The sequence below is a fragment of the Bombus huntii genome, chromosome 12, assembly GCF_024542735.1.
Source record: "Bombus huntii isolate Logan2020A chromosome 12, iyBomHunt1.1, whole genome shotgun sequence".
Classification (NCBI taxonomy): domain Eukaryota; kingdom Metazoa; phylum Arthropoda; class Insecta; order Hymenoptera; family Apidae; genus Bombus; species Bombus huntii.
Window position 1 is genome coordinate 9,015,852 of NC_066249.1, and position 17,818 is coordinate 9,033,669.

General features: G+C 29.8%; 5 protein-coding genes across 8 annotated transcripts; 3 read left to right on the plus strand and 2 right to left on the minus strand.

The window, feature by feature from the left end:
• The first annotated feature begins 76 nt into the window (after nucleotides 1–76).
• LOC126871615 (dynein axonemal light chain 4-like) lies at nucleotides 77–1,752 on the plus strand. The gene is made up of 2 exons (XM_050630605.1): nucleotides 77–354; nucleotides 743–1,752. The coding sequence occupies exons 1-2, from the start codon at nucleotides 295–297 to the stop codon at nucleotides 989–991; spliced, it is 309 nt and encodes a 102-aa protein (XP_050486562.1). The 5' UTR covers nucleotides 77–294; the 3' UTR covers nucleotides 992–1,752.
• A 60-nt stretch (nucleotides 1,753–1,812) lies between these two features.
• On the minus strand, nucleotides 1,813–8,379 carry LOC126871592 (trafficking protein particle complex subunit 8). 2 transcript variants are annotated; one of them, XM_050630556.1, is made up of 11 exons: nucleotides 8,114–8,379; nucleotides 7,848–8,021; nucleotides 6,959–7,400; nucleotides 6,633–6,878; nucleotides 6,070–6,567; nucleotides 5,421–5,940; nucleotides 5,167–5,352; nucleotides 4,207–4,935; nucleotides 3,957–4,119; nucleotides 2,791–3,865; nucleotides 1,813–2,716 (listed from the first exon to the last, which is right to left on the minus strand). In XM_050630556.1, the coding sequence occupies exons 1-11, from the start codon at nucleotides 8,145–8,147 to the stop codon at nucleotides 2,449–2,451; spliced, it is 4,335 nt and encodes a 1,444-aa protein (XP_050486513.1). In that variant the 5' UTR covers nucleotides 8,148–8,379; the 3' UTR covers nucleotides 1,813–2,448. The 2 variants fall into 2 exon arrangements, with proteins under 2 accessions (XP_050486513.1, XP_050486512.1); XM_050630555.1 differs by having other exon boundaries at nucleotides 4,207–4,947; nucleotides 8,114–8,377.
• An 800-nt stretch (nucleotides 8,380–9,179) lies between these two features.
• On the plus strand, nucleotides 9,180–14,415 carry LOC126871594 (GTP-binding protein 1). Of its 2 annotated transcripts, none has more exons than XM_050630565.1 (11): nucleotides 9,180–9,429; nucleotides 9,876–10,263; nucleotides 10,334–10,445; nucleotides 10,533–10,713; nucleotides 10,797–10,975; nucleotides 11,076–11,228; nucleotides 11,304–11,553; nucleotides 11,634–11,778; nucleotides 11,861–12,179; nucleotides 12,264–12,541; nucleotides 12,618–14,415. In XM_050630565.1, exons 2-11 carry the CDS (start codon nucleotides 10,162–10,164, stop codon nucleotides 12,801–12,803), a joined length of 1,905 nt encoding a protein of 634 aa, XP_050486522.1. In that variant the 5' UTR covers nucleotides 9,180–9,429; nucleotides 9,876–10,161; the 3' UTR covers nucleotides 12,804–14,415. The 2 variants fall into 2 exon arrangements, with proteins under 2 accessions (XP_050486522.1, XP_050486523.1); XM_050630566.1 differs by having other exon boundaries at nucleotides 9,180–9,342.
• Nucleotides 14,416–14,565: 150 nt separating this feature from the next.
• On the minus strand, nucleotides 14,566–15,737 carry LOC126871614 (mediator of RNA polymerase II transcription subunit 9). The gene is made up of 3 exons (XM_050630604.1): nucleotides 15,565–15,737; nucleotides 14,994–15,099; nucleotides 14,566–14,883 (listed from the first exon to the last, which is right to left on the minus strand). The coding sequence occupies exons 1-3, from the start codon at nucleotides 15,720–15,722 to the stop codon at nucleotides 14,743–14,745; spliced, it is 405 nt and encodes a 134-aa protein (XP_050486561.1). The 5' UTR covers nucleotides 15,723–15,737; the 3' UTR covers nucleotides 14,566–14,742.
• A 46-nt stretch (nucleotides 15,738–15,783) lies between these two features.
• LOC126871610 (60S ribosomal protein L10) lies at nucleotides 15,784–17,279 on the plus strand. Of its 2 annotated transcripts, none has more exons than XM_050630597.1 (4): nucleotides 15,784–15,915; nucleotides 16,067–16,094; nucleotides 16,341–16,646; nucleotides 16,806–17,279. In XM_050630597.1, exons 2-4 carry the CDS (start codon nucleotides 16,072–16,074, stop codon nucleotides 17,134–17,136), a joined length of 660 nt encoding a protein of 219 aa, XP_050486554.1. In that variant the 5' UTR covers nucleotides 15,784–15,915; nucleotides 16,067–16,071; the 3' UTR covers nucleotides 17,137–17,279. The 2 variants fall into 2 exon arrangements, with proteins under 2 accessions (XP_050486554.1, XP_050486555.1); XM_050630598.1 differs by having other exon boundaries at nucleotides 15,859–15,915; nucleotides 16,071–16,094.
• Nucleotides 17,280–17,818: the final 539 nt, after the last annotated feature.

Genomic DNA, 17,818 nt, shown 5'->3' on the forward strand with positions numbered 1-17,818 from the left:
GTGAATTTGTTATGCGGCATTTAAATAAGCTGCACGCAACGAAACTTGTATTGATATTGTATGTATTTCAACTACCTGTCCGCCTATTTTTCCCTCCGATCGTACATATACTGGGGTGTATGTACCTACACCATCATATCTTTCCCACCACGTCGAAGTGATGCCATGAGTCTTGTGCTCGTGCTTGTGTGTCTAGTTCAGGGGTAAGTACGCGCCTGTAAGATGGCAATATCCTCAGTGTCGCTTAAAGAAGGGTTCCACTTGATACGATTTCTATGAAATTTTTATTCAGAAATGACTGAAGTCAAGAAAGATGATGTTGTTAAGATATTACATACGTATCCTCTATGTAGAGTAAGTAAAATGTTATTTATATATTACATCGTAAATTGTATTTAAAAAGAAATAAGTCTGGTTTCTTTTATCAATAACGTTTGATCAATAGGAAAAGTCATTATTACGAGAAATAATATCCTTATGCACACAGTTTAATTTTATTAAATTTTCTATTAAACAATCATTTCAATGTTATTATTTGTTATTATTATAATCATTTCAACATCATATGATGTTATTATGAAATGAATTTAAGCAATTCATTTAATAGGACGATATATATTTAAATTAGAAAATTCTATTCATATTATATAGAAATTAAGTAATTTATGAAAATTCTTTTTTTCAAGATTATCATATTATTTATTTTATATTGACATTATTATATTTGTGGCGTTCGTTCCAGAAATGCGATATGTCGGATGAAATGAAACAAGAAGCAATGGAATTGTGCGTCACCGCGGCAGAAAAGTATGCGGATAATTATGAAAGCGTTTCTCGGATGATCAAAGAGGCAATGGATAAGAAATTCGGTGCGTCCTGGCATACAGTCGTCGGCGAAGGCTACGGATTTGAAATAACTTATCAACTTAAACATCTATTATACATGTACTGTGCTGGAAATTTAGCGATATGCATATGGAAATCAGCATAGTGGTATTTACAAAAATTGATATACAAACAAATGTACAAATGGCGTAATTATGATTTTTTAAAAAGACTATTTCTACGCAAAACGATTCTTGTTTTAAACAATGCCGAAACTATTATCATATTGTACAAATGAAATATTTTTCAATAATTATTATCGATCGTGAATAGGCACATTTGCATATTAATGCTGAAACACATTCAGATATACATAAAAAATAGATTTGACTACAATTTAAAAATTTCCCTCATTACAGTACATAAAATAAAAGACTAATAAGAAGCGATTTATAATTTTTATACAAATGAAGGACTATACATGTAAAATGATATATAATTATTGGAATATTAATTATTTCGGAAAATTTTATGACGTTCTATGATATGATGTAGATCTTAAAAATTTCTTAAAAATTCTTCGGTATTATTCAGTTAGATGAAAAATATATTAATAAATTGATATTGAAATTTTTTCGTCGTGATATTATCATACAAAATGTAAAATATTACGCATAATATTATGCTGAATTATGTCATTATCGTTATTATTATTATGTAAGTGCGTGTGAACTGCATATATATATATATATATATATATATATATATATATATATATATATATACACGAATACAGCGCGTTAATATGCATATGATTTATTGTATTTGTTTGTGATATTATTTATTTGTATAAAAGTCTTTTGTGGAGTTGTTATGTAAAATATATGTAATATATGTTATTGTGTATAATATAATATTTAAATTCTGGATCAATTGTTATTAATATATGCAATATCATTCAATTTTATAATGTAATAAGCCATGTAATATGATTATTGTTTAAACATTTATTTCAGTGGTTTAATTACAGTATTATTTCATAGACTTGTTAAAACATGTTGTTATATGTTCTCGTACAAGGACGATTTAAGTTTTATTGTAAGAAAGGTATCGTTTATTTATAATATAATCATTTATCTGTTACAGGATTCCGCGGCTACAAGTCTATACAGTTTTCTCTTTACTTTGATTTAAAAAATATGAAATGCTGGTGCAAAAAATATGTTACAATATTCCTGTTACAGTTTCAACATTTACGCGGGGAATTACAACTGAGCGTATTTTTATATTTAATGTGTTCAGTGTATTAATTTATGAGAATGTAATTTACAAAATTCTTTTCACAGATTATTATTTCATCAGGATTCAGCGATTATTATGTATTCTGTAATAAGCAATTTGTATACTTAACAAGATTTATAGTTCTACACCTTAAACAATGGGATACATTTAAAATAATACATGTCTCAGCTTCACAAAAAATGTCACAACGACAATTAAATGTTTACTATATATTTACATAGTACGGATTTTAAATTAGATAAACGAAATTTATTACACTGAATTTAATAACAGTAATAGTAGTATTAATTGTATTAATAATAATATTTCTATATGTTTAAATTATTTACTATCACCGTTAATAATACATATGCTTTCCATTTTCCACTTCTGCAAGATGAATTCTCTAGTATTTACAACCCTTGCAGAAACTTCTACACGCGCTGCTAGATCATACGTTCCAGGTGCTGGAAGTACAGCCTGTAAGTTTACGGTACTGCTGGTCAATGGCTCTACGTGAGAACAAATTGCTGAATGACAAGCATATCTGTAGTACGCAGAAGCTTGCGGAGAATACAACTGTGACTTTATATTTGGCAAATGACTTTCGCTAAAAACATATAGGGTAAATTATAATACGACCCATAAAAATTACTTTTTAAAATTACTTTTAGTAGTATTTACCTGCTAGTACCTATTGTATTGATTTTAATATCAATCTGTGATTCTAAATGATTTTGTATATACATTATTACTGGAATGAAACACAATCGATTTTCATTAAAATTATGTGTGATCTCTCTATCATGACTCAAAGAAAATGAAATCATATTTTTCAAAAATTCTGTTTCCGACGCTTGTTCCTTATTAGTCACAGCCAAAGAATCAAGTACGTTTCTATCTGGACCAAAGATCTTCAAACGTCCAGCATATTCGTTTGATTCAACGTGAACTTCTTTGGGGTGTTTATACGTTTTACTCAAATATTGTATATCGAGATGATGTTGACCGATTGCTTGCCTCGTAATAATTCCATTTTCAATTATTCTCGCCCGCCATTTGAGAATTAAAGTAGAATTTAGTGCCATAGTAGTAGATAAGGACCTCTGTTCATCACTTTGTGGTAATCGTTGAGATTGCTGTACTTCAGCTATGTTTTCATTGATGTCTAACGATGGAATATCCTTTCTTTGTATGAAATTGATGTACGGATAATTTGCATCTGAATCAATACATTCGTTTTCTTGAGTTAAAGATACATCAGAAAACTTCGACTCATTTTTGCCCTTTTTTCTTAGCTTTAACATTAAATGAAACATTTCTTGAAACTGTATCTTAACATTTGTCGACAAAACCGATGAACTAAATATAGACCATGTATCACTTTCGAACAATACTTTGGACAACAAAATTTCACTTGTGATTAAGTCATGAATTTGATTTGCATTTTTAATGCAAATTATTAAGTTTAATGTAGGTGAAACATCCTTAAATAATACACTTCTCGAAGCAATCGCGCTAATTTGTATGGAATCTAAAACTGTAAAATGCCACGTGTGTCTACAAAGTCGGTGTTTTATCGCGCTTCTTAAATCAGTATTTTCGTAATAAAAAAGTAAATCTAAACAATGAATCCCTTTTTCATGTGGCGCTCGAATCCAAAATGGTATTATATGCGTTTCTCCAACATTCAATATATCGTTAGTGGAAGGTAATGGAATCTTTAATATGAGCCTATTGTTTCTCTTTGTCATATGTTCTGAAATCACAAATAAAATACTAGTATAATATTACTTTCAACTCAATCAATTTCAATCATTGAATGAAATCAGTACGGAAGTTTTATTTACTTTCTTGCGTGTCTACGTATTCATCTCCTAAGGAGAGAAGTTTTGCGTCCGTAGATGCCAAGTAAATGTTTGACAAAGGCGAATTGCCCACATTTTTCAATGTTATATCTATTTTATGAATTTCACCACATAGCATTTCTGCAGAGAGTTTGCTAAAGAAGATCTAAAAATAAATATTTATTAACCATATTGTACAGATATTGTACGATATTGAATACTTAACATATAACTGCATCGTAATATTAAATACCTGCATAAATGGAGCTTTTTCAACAATATTCATTTCTAATCTATAATCTACACCATATATATTTGTACCAGGTTTCTCTTTAATATTTTTTAATCTGGGTCCCCTAATTTCAAACAATCTTTTCCCAGTAATAGCTATTGTCGGATTAACAACCGGTGGATCTACTACATGAGTCGGATTGGATAAATCATAACTCAAACCTAATGTTTTTAATTCTCCTACTTCTTTTGGTATAAGACACAGTGTAACATTTTGTTTAGATGTTGGTTGTAAAATAATTTTTTCGATCACTTGTGCATCCACTAGCGTTAAATTCTCTGGTGATCTCGTTTCATTTGTAACTTGTCCATTGGCCGAAGTAAATGACCATAATAAAGTCACATTAGACAATGGCAGCGGTATGTGTAATGGATTATATAATTCAATGAAAAAATGTACTGGCTCGTTCAAAACAGCATTTGGTTTTACACTGTTATTACTTGTCTTAGAATATAGCGCAACTGTAGGTCTGAATATCATAGGAGGAGATCCCTGAGCCTCTGTAATTAACATTTCTTCCATTCTTGCCCATCTTACATCATCACATTCTTCAGTATCAAATGAAACATGACTCGCAGGAATATTATTTTCATGTGATTTAGCTATGGGACCATAAAATACTTTAATGTCATTACTATCTATTAATGGTAAAGGCAAGATAGGAAGCTCTTGAGAATTCGATAAACCTTCCTGTAACAATAACTATAATATATAATTAATGCGATAGTCAACATATATATCTATCTAACTATCTATCTATCAATCTATCTATTTATCCATCCATCTATATATATATATATATATATAGATATGTATATATATATATATATATATATATATATATATATATATATATATATATATATATATATATATATACACACATTATGGATTATATTTCATAACTATACTTATACATACATTGTGGATATGTAAAAATTCACGTAAAAATGCAGCTTGTTGTGAAGCTGGTTGTTTACTGGAAACATTTAGTAATTTCTCAAATGCTTTAACTGCTTCACTAACTTGTTTTAATGATGCTGCTTGTCTACCAATTGTAAAATGTATGTGATCTTCTGCCAATGACCAACCTCTTCCACTATATACCTAAGAATATGATAATTTAATATAAAGATTTAATATATATATATATATAAGAGTTAATTAAAGAATACCTGGTAAGCTTGTTGATAACATCGCAATGAATGTTTTCGTTGACCTGCTTTTGAAAAACGATGACCAGCAAGAACAGCATGAAATGCGTACTTGCGCATCATCTTTGGCCCAATAAAACAATAAGCAGCTTGTTCCAACAAGAGTGCAGAACGTAAATCCGAATCTTCACTGGTCATGCGAATCAATTGTTTAGCAGCCTCTCCATATAAGCTTTTACCTTTCAAACATTCTGCACTGAGCAATGTTGCTCTTGTTGCAAATTGGGGCATTTTACAACTAGTCGAATAGGTCAATATTGCATCATCCATATATTCGATAGTCTTCCTATTAGTTTCACCTTGCATAAATGCACTTAAAGCAGCCATTTCAAGAGCACCTGCATAATAGAGCCAAGCTTGATCTGCTGCAAAATCTCTCTTTGCGCTATGATATGTTTGGTAAGCAAGTGAATAGTGACCAAACATAAAACATAAGTCACCTAAGCGACGCAATTGCAATTCTGGTGATTCTGTTGTATAACTGAAATCCAAACAAACTGGAACTTTATATATTTATATATGCATATTTATATATGCTACATATTACTTTTGTTATATCTAATACTTGTAATTTGCTATTATTTAACAAGATGATATATAATAAACATACATTACAGCATTTGACGGAGTAGGTCCCGGTATTCCAGGTTTATTCGTTCCAAACCATCGTCTTGTAGCACTAAAAAGTGATCTACTGACTCCCTTTTTATTTGAAATTACATCATTTAGCAAACCAATTTGTTTCTCTACATATGGTAACAAACATTTTAAACAAAATTCTGTTATTAATGCTCGTACTCTTTCAAGATCTTGCGTAGATAATCTAGCACCATGTTGTGTTGCTACGTGACTAGGAGAATCTGCCCAAACATTTATATTTATTGGTGTATCAGTGATTATTTGTCCCTTTCCGTGCAACACAGAACTTCTTGACCTGTCAGCTGTTGGACTTAAAGGATGAATTGTAACGGAAACAGCTTCCTGACCAACTTCTAAATGTGTACTTGTTGATTCGGATATTTCAGAAGAGAAACTAATAGCGTCATTTAAATCTGGAGAAACCAATACAGAATTCTGTGGAGCTATTGGTGTTCCAGCCTGGCTTGTTCTAAAATATGAAATACACATTCACAATTATTTCATAAACTTTTGAGAAATATAGTAGAAGCATACTTTTCAGTATCTGTTGTAACTTCATTTGGCATAGAAGAAACACCACTAGTATCTACAGGTGTACGAGGAGAACTATTCTGTTCACTACCTCCTAATACTTCTGAATGTTTTACTAAAAATTGACTCCAAGGATCTGGTAAATGAATATTATCATCAACTTGACCTGGTGGTCTTGAATTCATTTGTAATAAAAAACAATTATTAGCACCATAAATGTTCTTCATATCCGTAAAAACTTTTTCAGCCCTGTAAAGATTACAAATAATTAATTTTAATAATAGTTGGTATTTTCTACATAAAGAAGCCATGAAATAAAAAATAAATACTTGTTCCTGTCATCTTGTAAAGTATCATGTACTAAGATATAATATCTTAGCGTATTGTTACTAAACCATTTTGGCAATTTTCCAGGTATATTTTGATGTAATTGGGCACCCATATTTTGTATCTTCTCTAAAGGATTGTCCTCCACTGTGGAAACTATTATCATACAAGCAAGAAAATGTTTTGTGAATTCATGATCCGATGGAAATTGAACACTTAAAAACATTTCTCTCCATGCTTCAAACCAAGGAACCGATACTGGTATATCAAGCTCTGTTGTTCCAATTTGAATAGTAGTTGTATGTTCACACATGGCTGAACTAACTGCTTCATTTAACATTTTTCTGGCAATACTTGGTTCTGGTGGTTGCGCATTAACATCTTGTATAAAAAGACGAAGATTTCTAACGCTAATAGTATTTCCTTGCGGGTCTTTAAAATGACCTATAAGAATAAAAAATAAACCTATTGATATTTCACAATAATACACATAATATAATATGTAATTTGTGAAATAAATCTAAAGATAATTGAAAATTCAAATTTATTTATGCGCAATTATGATTATTTCATAATTTACTTATTGTTTTGTTATGAAACACTGTTGTTTGCTGTATTTTTTTTTTCTTTTTTAACATTTTATGAACTATTCGTCATAATTGTTTAAATATTAAAAGTATGTAACAAAAGCTTGTATTTAATAAAACAATAGTAATACAGTATAACAAAATAAAACACTTTTTATTTATCATTATATAAAATTTCGCCTTTGTTACATCTAGTTATAGCATTTACTTATTCTAATGAGTAATTTTAATGATGTAATTAATGAGTAATTAATGCGACAGTGCCTAGTGTAGTAATGAATGAGAACAATTACCAACTTCTTACCTTCGGTATTTAGCTTACAAAACGGTTGTAGAAGTTCAACGAATGATAAATTGTTTTTTTGACATACAGCATCAGCTGCGGTTGAACATATCGCAGCGATTTGTGGTGAAAAGGCATTGCTTATAAACTCACGAGGGGTTAACTTACATTGAGCCATGATACTTGCTAGAAAATCTACAGATAATCAAGGTTACGTTCTACTAATATGTAGAATTATACGATTACAATCATTTTGGGCGTTAAGTTACTATCGTTTATTGGCTTACAATTAGAAGTTGACAGAAGCCAAACTTTCAACATATCCCAAAGTAATAGTAAACATCTTCAATGAACAGCTGTTCTGTGAAGATTTACCCGTGAAGGGTAAAAATATGGAGATGAGACATACATATCATAATATTAGACGGAAGTGTTTATAGGCGGAAATTCTATCTATAATTTTTTGCACATTCAATCCTATAAATGGTAGATGTTCGAACAAACTTCTAAAAGCGCAAGAATGTTTGATTATTCCAGGAAATATAAGAAACAGATAATATAACAATTATATACTTAAGGCTATTGAATTATATAGCATATCCTGTTTTCCGCTTCCAAGTAGTATGTCCGAACAAATTTGCTTCTAGTTTAATAAAATTTATTTTATTATATAATAATCATATCATTTATATTTGCTGGATGAAAAGCTTAATTTACCGAGCGTGTGAACTTAACAACCCTTAATTAATCAACTGATAGTTATTTTATGTATATAAAAATCTTAATTCTTCATATATTGATTCTTATATGTGTATCTACATATTACAATCATATGAAGGAATTAATATGTCGAACATAATTCAAAAGTTTTGTAGGAATGTTATAGTTTCTTATGGATATAGATATATAGCCATATTTCCTTGAATCATGCGTATACATTTTCATATCTTAAAATAAAAAATATTTCATAAATCTTGTGTAACATCGTATTTATTGTTAACTTAAATGCGCATGGTTAACAATAAAGATTTTCATCATTAGACTGTGAATTTTTATGCATCTATGGGAAATTTAAAGGTGCAAAAATGCATACAACATGTAAACATATATAAAACATCTAAAGTAAAGCATTTACTTAAGAAATACATATATATATATATATATATTAATAGATGAAATAAATTTCTATTTGTAGGTTCTATCTTTTTAGTTATGTTCGTGAAAACATAAAAATGTACAAAACTCTGTATTCTATTTATCATATTTTATGACATACATGTTCTAGATTGTTTATACATGTTTCGATTTGAAAATTGGAATATTACGAATTAGAAATCGCACAAGTAACAGAATCGATCACGATAGGAGCATCGAGAGTATCGTATCACCTTAACCATCGATAAGTATTGTCGATGTTTCACAATCTACCTAGCACACAGCATACGCAATAATTGCTTTAGATTTTAGATCATCTTGGATGGAATGATCGGATCGCGCAATCGTTGACAACTTTTTCGTAAGCACATCGATGTTTTAAGTCATGTTAACGTTTGGTTTGTGATTACGCGAAGAAATAATACATAATATGAACATATTGTAACAGGTAAAAAGATATGATTACTCTTATGTAAACTGACTGGTAGCTTTTATATTGTTTCACATTCGAATTGCACGTACGGTAACTTAGCAGTATGTTAGGAGTAAATTTCTTCGAAGATAAACAAATCCTTATTCATATAAAAAGTCGATCAAGATATTCGTCTGTAATAAATTGAAATATAGATTCCTGTAACAGAAATGATCAAGATCTTATTTTTTAGTATTATTTAAATCTCACCACTCAATGTATATATTCAGCTTATTGTTATGGATACACACTGTACGTATATACCTATGCGTACTAATTGTCAAAAATATAAATTAATCTTAATGCGTTTAATATATGTAGTTCTGTTTATATGCCTGAATTAAAAATATATACATGTATATATTTTATCGAATTTTATATTTAAAGTTTAATATGAGAATATCTTGTTCTTTATATTACAGCTGAGGAACAAATGATATGTATAAGATATTTATACAAACCTTGCATACCTAGTTATTTAATTAATATTAATGTTAAATCAATATTAAAATCCCAGAGACAAACAGACAATTAGTTAGTATGTATGCACTAATACCAAGAATCTATAGAATAAGATTTGGATTTAAATATTGGAAGATGTTTATTATAGCAACGTGTCAGTAGACAATTTAAATTTCTATCTGAATGATTATATATAAATCAACATAATTTATCACGCTATAAAAATATACGATATAAAAGCATAACATGGCAGGGAATGGGTCTATCATAATACCAAACATAAAACAATTACATGAGAATGATCATGTATCTACTACAAATGTAGATTACTCTAGCATTAGAGGAAAGGTAGGTTCCATGATACTTTATTTCAATAACATATAATTTTATGATAATAATGAATTACAATTGATTTCAGAATGTTTTAGTTAGTCCATCGGAGGATCAATACGAATTGTTACTTAGACGCTTAAGAGAGAGAGTTCAAGATGGTGGCAGTGAAACAATTTTTGATATTGGTATCGGCGAAGGTTTGTATAATAACTTTTTCGAAGTTTATATTTATAACTCTTGAACGTTTATATTTATAAAAATATTTATAATCTATCTTATCCTAGATGGTTCGGAAGATGGTTTAAAAGAAGATGAATACGAAGCATCCGTTGCTACGTTACAGTCTCTTGCTGCAACATTAGAAGCAGACTGTGTACTTCTGCGTCAAAGTAAAGTAGATCAAGGTCTTATAGGTCAATATCTGGTGCGGAGACGGTTAGATAGGCAGGATTTCCTAGAAATCAGGTTTATATTTTAAATAATGTACATAAGGATAAAATAAATGTAATGCTGTTAGAGAAACTTAGTTTAACAGATTTTAATTAAAGAGTGGCTGTTGTTGGCAATGTTGATGCTGGAAAATCAACACTTTTGGGTGTATTGACACACGGAGAGCTCGATAATGGTCGAGGCTTAGCGCGTCAAAAATTATTTCGACATAAACACGAAGCCGAAACAGGACGTACTAGTTCCGTTGGAAACGACATTCTCGGATTTGATAGCGTTGGTATGAAAGAAGATTGATGTGCCAAGTGTTAAATGTTATATCTTTATATTATGTATATTGTAATATATGTATGTATGATAAACACATATCTTGCATCTAGGTAATGTAGTAAATAAACCAGAGCATGGATCCCTGGATTGGGTTAAAATATGCGAGAAGTCGTCTAAAGTTATTACATTCATTGATCTTGCTGGACATGAAAGATATTTAAAAACAACTGTTTTTGGAATGACAGGACATGCCCCTGACTTTGGTAAAACCTTTTGATAATGTTATTTAAAAAATATCTATGTACATGTATCTTAATGCATAAACGTTTAATATTTAGGTATGTTAATGGTTGGAGCAAATGCTGGTATTGTTGGAATGACAAAGGAACATCTAGGTTTAGCTTTAGCTCTATCGGTTCCAGTATTTGTTGTAGTTACGAAAATTGACATGTGTCCACCAAATATATTACAAGAAAATTTAAGGCTGTTAATAAGGATCTTAAAGTCCCCGGGTTGTAGGAAAGTACCCGTTACGGTAAAAACGCCTGATGATGTTGTCGTTAGCGCTACTAATTTTGTATCAGAACGGTCAGCTTTTATTTTTGTACAATATTATATTATCCTTCTATGAATATACAAATATTTCATTTATTAATATATTTATACAGATTATGTCCTATTTTTCAAGTATCGAACGTAACAGGAGAAAATTTGAATCTTCTCAAGATGTTTCTAAATTTATTAACTGCAAGAATGATTAGTCATGAAGATGAACCAGCGGAATTCCAAATAGATGATACATACTCAGTGCCAGTTAGTATTTTATAACATATATTAGAAGTCTTAGCTGTAGAACGAAAAATTTTCTTCATTTTATACTCCTGTACCCTTCCAGGGAGTTGGTACCGTAGTTTCTGGCACAACATTGAAAGGTGTCATTAAGCTAAACGACACTCTATTATTAGGACCTGATCCTTTAGGTCGTTTTATTCCAATCGCAGTAAAAAGTATACACAGGAAGAGAATGCCTGTTCGTGAAGTGAGAGGTGGTCAAACTGCTAGTTTTGCATTGAAAAAAATTAAAAGATCACAAATTAGAAAAGGTATGGTAATGGTTGCACAAGCATTAAATCCTCAGGCTTCTTGGGAATTTGAGGGGGAAATTCTTGTACTACATCATCCTACAACAATAAGTTCTTGTTACCAAGCAATGGGTAATTCTCTTTTTCTATCTGAACCTTTTAATTATTCAAATTCATTGTGTTTTTATGCTTAAAATTATTTAAAATCATTTTCAGTACATTGTGGAAGCATAAGGCAGACAGCGTCCATAATTTCTATGTCGCAAGATTGTTTAAGAACAGGAGACAAAGCTTTAGTACGTTTTAGATTTATAAAGCATCCCGAATATATCAAACCAGGACAAAGAATAGTATTTAGAGAAGGGCGTACTAAAGCAGTGGGCAATGTAGTGAAACTTATTCCATATTCTAGTACCACAGTCATACAAACATGTAGAGCCAATAAACCAAATAAAACATCTCAAAATCGACAGAGCTCATCATCTACGATACAAGTATGTAATAAAGATATTTTTCTCGTGCGGAAATATCAGAATTTTGGGTAATGTTAAATTATTATTTGTCCATTAGCCATTAGATGCAACCGAAACAAATTCTTCATTAGAAGGACAGACATCAAAGCAAGAAAATTTGCTTCAAAAATCTAATAAACGACAAAATAAAAAAGGTAGAGGACGAAAAGGAGGACGATCTCATAATACTGTAAATAGTATTATTCAACCACTGTCAGAACAAAATCCTCCTACAAAACTGTGAACTGTGTCATGTACAAAGCACTTAAACGTGTGTGTGTGTGTGTGTGTGTGTGTGTGTGTGTGTGTGTGTGTGTGTGTGTGTGTGTGTGTGTGTGTGTGTGTGTGTGTGTGTGTGTGTGTGTGTGTGTGTGTGTGTGTGTGTGTGTGTGTGTGTGTGTGTACATGTACATACACATCCTATATATAGAGCTTATTTTGCAACTTTCGAAAATTAATAACAAACATCTTTTTATTCATAAGAGATCGTTGTTTTTTTAATAATGTAAATTCAAACGAAATTTACAGATATTTTTTAGTTAATTTTCGAGAACTGTAAAGAGAGTATACTGTTTATATATAAAACATATTATTTTATATATAAACATATATTATTTTAGTAGTTATTTATATTAAAACATATATAAAATTATAACGTATAATAATGACAATTTTATGTAGTCTGGGGTTACTTGTATCCTTAAGGATCGTGATTTTTGACCTTAAAGTATAAAAGTAACCCCTGAACTGTTTCATATAACGCACATCGTGCTCTCAACCCTATTAGAGTACAAATCGTCTTTCACATTTTGATTAAATTATCAAAAATATAGAAATGTCGTTTTTAGAACGATAAAATGACAAAATATACGTTGTTATTCATAAAGTGTTTTATTTTTATAAACACAAGTGTATCTTAAAATAGTATTAAGTAAATATAATCTATATATATATGTTTCTTTTACTACTATCGAGCACCTATATCGTAACTGTTAATGCCTTTTTGAAATTTTATCAAAAGTATATTCAGATGTTCTTTCCTCGTGATATGATAATATTTGTGCTTATTATGATAAAATTTCGAAAAAATTATTAATTTTTCGAATATAGCATCGTACTCTTATAAATGATGTATTAGAAATATTTATCTATTGTAATATATTTGCTGTAGTTGTAATATAAAATTCATTTTTATGCGTGTGAAAAGAAGAAGATTCTTACAGAAAAAGTATAAAATAACATTAGTTATGCAGCATATGAAATTATATTGTATAAAATTTTTATATTAAATACACTGTAGCACATCCAAGAAAGATCTTTTCAACAGAAAGAAAATGTAAGCTAATGACAGAACAAGTGTTGGTTAAAAAATAAAAATATTGAATGAGAATATATGGAGAATATATGAATTAGTAATATGAAAGGGAGTTTAAGATGATAAAAGAAATATTAACAATATCACATTTAATAATAACAAAATGGATAGAAAGGAAACAGAGGAAAAATATAAGATGTATAATTTACTAAATTATTAATTAGTTATTATTAACTAATACAAATCATATTGTAGATGTACTAGTAAAAATTCTCATGAAACATGATATATGTACATACTATTTCCATTTTCATTCATTGTACTATGAAAAAAAATAACAGAAATATAGAAGTAAGATTCGAATTTGTTTTTATACTAAATGGAATAATAAATGTAAAAAATTAAATGTTCATATTTTTTATTACCTTTTTATACGGCCATTGTTACAAGTGTAATTTTTTCTAACTAAATCAAGTCTAGAATAATAAACTATAGCTATATCATTTTTACAAAGTCTAATAAAACTTTCTTTGTCTTCTGATTTTTGTTGTCACTATACCTTAAATATATACAAGGACTACTTTGGTGGATTTTTCTTCATTTCATCTTTACCTCCTTGCAACTTTTGTCTAAACGTATTTGTAAACAGTTTTAATTGCTTGGCAAATTTTTCACGATCAAAAGGTAAATGATTATCATGTGTTCTACTCCGAAGTATTAAATACGCTACAAATCGTGCAGACTCCCTAATTGGTTTTGTATTTGCTAATTTCTCGATTAATTTTTCATTACGCATCAAATATGTAAATAACATGCGCAAGAAACCCATGCTGATATAAATTGCTTTTACTTAAATAAACAAAATTATTTATACTTTTGGAACTTCAAATGTACACATGTTACGATATTTCAATAAAAGCTCTCTTTTAAGCCTAAGTTGTTTACGTAGAGTTTCAAGTTTTTGCAGCTGTTCTTCTTTACTGTATTCTATTCCTGGCAATCTTCTGATCTATAAAATATGAAAACTATGCATTGTAAATACAGCATACGGTCTAAGTATTTATATAAAAAAAAATTATTTTTACCCTGAAAGTAAAAGAAATTTTCATAGTATTTTACCTGTGCCCTTGCAGAATCTAATTTCTTCTGAAGCTCTAATATTTTATGACTTGTATCTTGTGACTCTTTAGCTTTCTGTGTAGTGTCATGTGGATCTTTCTCAACGCTAAAAATAAATTAAATATACACGTAACATAAACATTGTGAAATAAAATTTTTATACTCTATATCTATGTTAACAGATTTTATTTGAAATATGTTTATTTTAAAAGGATTTTAATACATATACGTATTGTATATAATTTCTATATAACTACAACACATAAACTTGGTAGTACATCAATGTTTTAATATACTGATGAAATGACCTCTCTATTTTATTGTTATCATTCACACCATAACAGATTAAAAAATATTTTTGTACATGTATAATTTTTATATTATTTATAAATATAAACAAAGTATTGTCTCAAAAGATAATCTCAGGATTTAAAATGTATACAGTGTATCTAAAAAGAAAAAAGAATAACATTGAGTAAATAAAACGATAAAGGTTAAAATTTTTAGTTTGAAGGAAAGTCAATTGATGAGTATCATTATCTTAACTATGAAGTTATTAAAATAAACGAACCTCCGAATTATTTCATATATAAGTGGCAATATTTCAATATCCAAATCATCCACTGTAAATTGTGAGCGTAAAGCACCTTCCTCCGATAATTCCGATTCCATTATAACATTTTGATCAAGCATAAGTAATGCATTATAATTATAACATTTTGTGTACATTCTATGACAACACAGCCGCGTTCATATGGCTTCGATCACAATCTTTTGCAAAAACCCTATCGTTAAGTGGGTGTCGGCCTTAAATAGTAACTTTTAAGTTGTAACCAAATTTCACGAGGTTCACTTGGAACCAAGTTCAGTTTAGTTCTTCCTGTTCACTTCTTTCTCGTTCAGCATCTACAAGGCCCGCAAGGTAATATATATTTGATACTAATCTATCTTAATCTTGAAGTATCCAAACGTATATCCTTCATTCTCTCGTTTTGTATCATTTAAAATTATTAAACAAGCTTATACAAGTATTATTTTTGTATTTAACAAATATTTTTGTTTATTATTGATAGCCAGTATGGGACGCCGACCAGCCAGATGGTACGTATTATATGTATTTATTTCCTTTATTAATGCTTAAGTTAAATATGCAAATATTATCGCCTCTTATACTTATATATATTGTATAAAGTTGTAAGTTATGAAGCTTATAATAACCTCTTGTGATGGTGTAGAAGGAGGTTATGTGTGTTCTTGCATTTCTATTGGTAAATTCTACGTTATATTTATAATGTTAATGCTTGTAAACACTTTTTATACGAATTATACCTATATTTTTCTTTGTAGTTACCGATATTGCAAAAACAAACCATATCCCAAATCAAGGTTCTGTAGAGGTGTGCCTGATCCAAAGATTCGTATCTTTGATCTTGGAAAAAAGAAAGCCTCTGTGGAAGATTTTCCGTTATGTGTGCACTTGGTATCAGATGAATATGAACAGCTTAGTTCCGAGGCCCTTGAAGCTGGACGTATTTGTGCAAATAAGTACATGGTGAAAAACGCTGGAAAAGACCAGTTTCATATCCGTATGAGACTCCACCCATTCCATGTTATCCGGATTAATAAAATGTTATCATGTGCTGGAGCTGATAGGTATATAAGCAATCCGTTGTATTTTATTAAACAACTAATATTATAATTTAGATTTATGCTTAGCAAGTTATAACTTAAATTTTCTATATATTGTTCGTTAGTATATTATATTAATAATATAGTATGTTTGAATAAATATTCTGTTTTATACTTTTCAAGGCTCCAAACAGGAATGCGAGGTGCCTTTGGTAAACCACAAGGTACTGTAGCCAGGGTACACATTGGACAGCCAATTATGAGTGTACGTTCATCTGATCGTCATAAGGCTGCTGTAGTTGAGGCATTGCGACGTGCCAAATTCAAATTCCCGGGTCGACAAAAAATTTATGTTTCAAAGAAATGGGGCTTTACGAAATATGACCGCGCTGAATATGAAGAACTGAAAGCAGCCGGCCGATTAGCTCCAGATGGATGCAATGTGAAATATTTGCCAGAACATGGGCCTCTTGAAGAATGGAAAAAATTTAGAAAAGTTCTTGCTGCTGCTTAACCGAAACAATTTTTTGAAATTTTGATTTCATTAAACGGATTGAAAACAAGTACATGTGTTATTAATCTCGTAATTTTTGTAATATAATTATGGTATTTGTAGAGGATTGATAGTTACAATAAAGAGAACTGGCTATACTCGTAGATACTGCTCGATATGACTAACTCGCTTGCGATCGCGTCCGTTTATTTGTACTGGTCGGGGGAGGGTCGAAAAGTTAAAAATTCGCCTTTGTTCGACGGATGCACGTAGCGGCGACATTGTTTTGCCGGGAGTTTATTTATTATTACATTACGTGTTTGATAACGATATTGATACTCCGAGGCAAAACAACATGATTTGAATTGTCCTCTAACTCGTGTGCCGCTACATATTCATATTACATTATTAACTCTGATTGTTATTTATTTATTAGCTTCTTAAAGTTAAATTTTATACGTCTATTTAGTATTTCATTTATTTAAATATAGCTATTTCAAATATTAGCTTTATTAATTATTAATTCAAAATAACTTTTGAACCAATGGGCTGCTAGGCTAAAAGCTATCATATTTCGTCTTTATTCATCGAGTATCAGACGATGCGAAAAATGTTAGAAAGAAGGAATGATGTCCAGAAACGAAGTTTAACCAAACTTTTGTCAAGAAATGATATGGTTACGTGCAACTTTTAAATAATAAGT

Excerpts from the sequence above, each read along its gene's own strand:
- LOC126871615 (XM_050630605.1), top strand. The coding sequence starts at position 295 with ATGACTGAAGTCAAGAAAGATGATGTTGTTAAGATATTACATACGTAT. Across the intron at positions 355-742 it reads ATACGTATCCTCTATGTAGA|AAATGCGATATGTCGGATGA; the intron begins GTAAGTAAAATG and ends CGTTCGTTCCAG.
- LOC126871592 (XM_050630555.1), bottom strand. The coding sequence starts at position 8,147 with ATGTTGAAAGTTTGGCTTCTGTCAACTTCTAATT. Across the intron at positions 7,401-7,847 it reads TTGTAAGCTAAATACCGAAG|GTCATTTTAAAGACCCGCAA; the intron begins GTAAGAAGTTGG and ends TTATTCTTATAG. Across the intron at positions 5,941-6,069 it reads ACTCCGTCAAATGCTGTAAT|TTATACAACAGAATCACCAG; the intron begins GTATGTTTATTA and ends TTTGGATTTCAG.
- LOC126871594 (XM_050630565.1), top strand. The coding sequence starts at position 10,162 with ATGGCAGGGAATGGGTCTATCATAATACCAAACATAAAACAATTACAT. Across the intron at positions 10,714-10,796 it reads CAGGATTTCCTAGAAATCAG|AGTGGCTGTTGTTGGCAATG; the intron begins GTTTATATTTTA and ends TTTTAATTAAAG. Across the intron at positions 11,229-11,303 it reads AGGACATGCCCCTGACTTTG|GTATGTTAATGGTTGGAGCA; the intron begins GTAAAACCTTTT and ends TTTAATATTTAG.
- LOC126871614 (XM_050630604.1), bottom strand. The coding sequence starts at position 15,722 with ATGTACACAAAATGTTATAATTATAATGCATTACTTATGCTTGATCAA. Across the intron at positions 15,100-15,564 it reads ATATATGAAATAATTCGGAG|CGTTGAGAAAGATCCACATG; the intron begins GTTCGTTTATTT and ends ATTTATTTTTAG. Across the intron at positions 14,884-14,993 it reads TAGATTCTGCAAGGGCACAG|ATCAGAAGATTGCCAGGAAT; the intron begins GTAAAATACTAT and ends CATATTTTATAG.
- LOC126871610 (XM_050630597.1), top strand. The coding sequence starts at position 16,072 with ATGGGACGCCGACCAGCCAGATG. Across the intron at positions 16,095-16,340 it reads GGACGCCGACCAGCCAGATG|TTACCGATATTGCAAAAACA; the intron begins GTACGTATTATA and ends TTTTCTTTGTAG. Across the intron at positions 16,647-16,805 it reads TCATGTGCTGGAGCTGATAG|GCTCCAAACAGGAATGCGAG; the intron begins GTATATAAGCAA and ends ATACTTTTCAAG.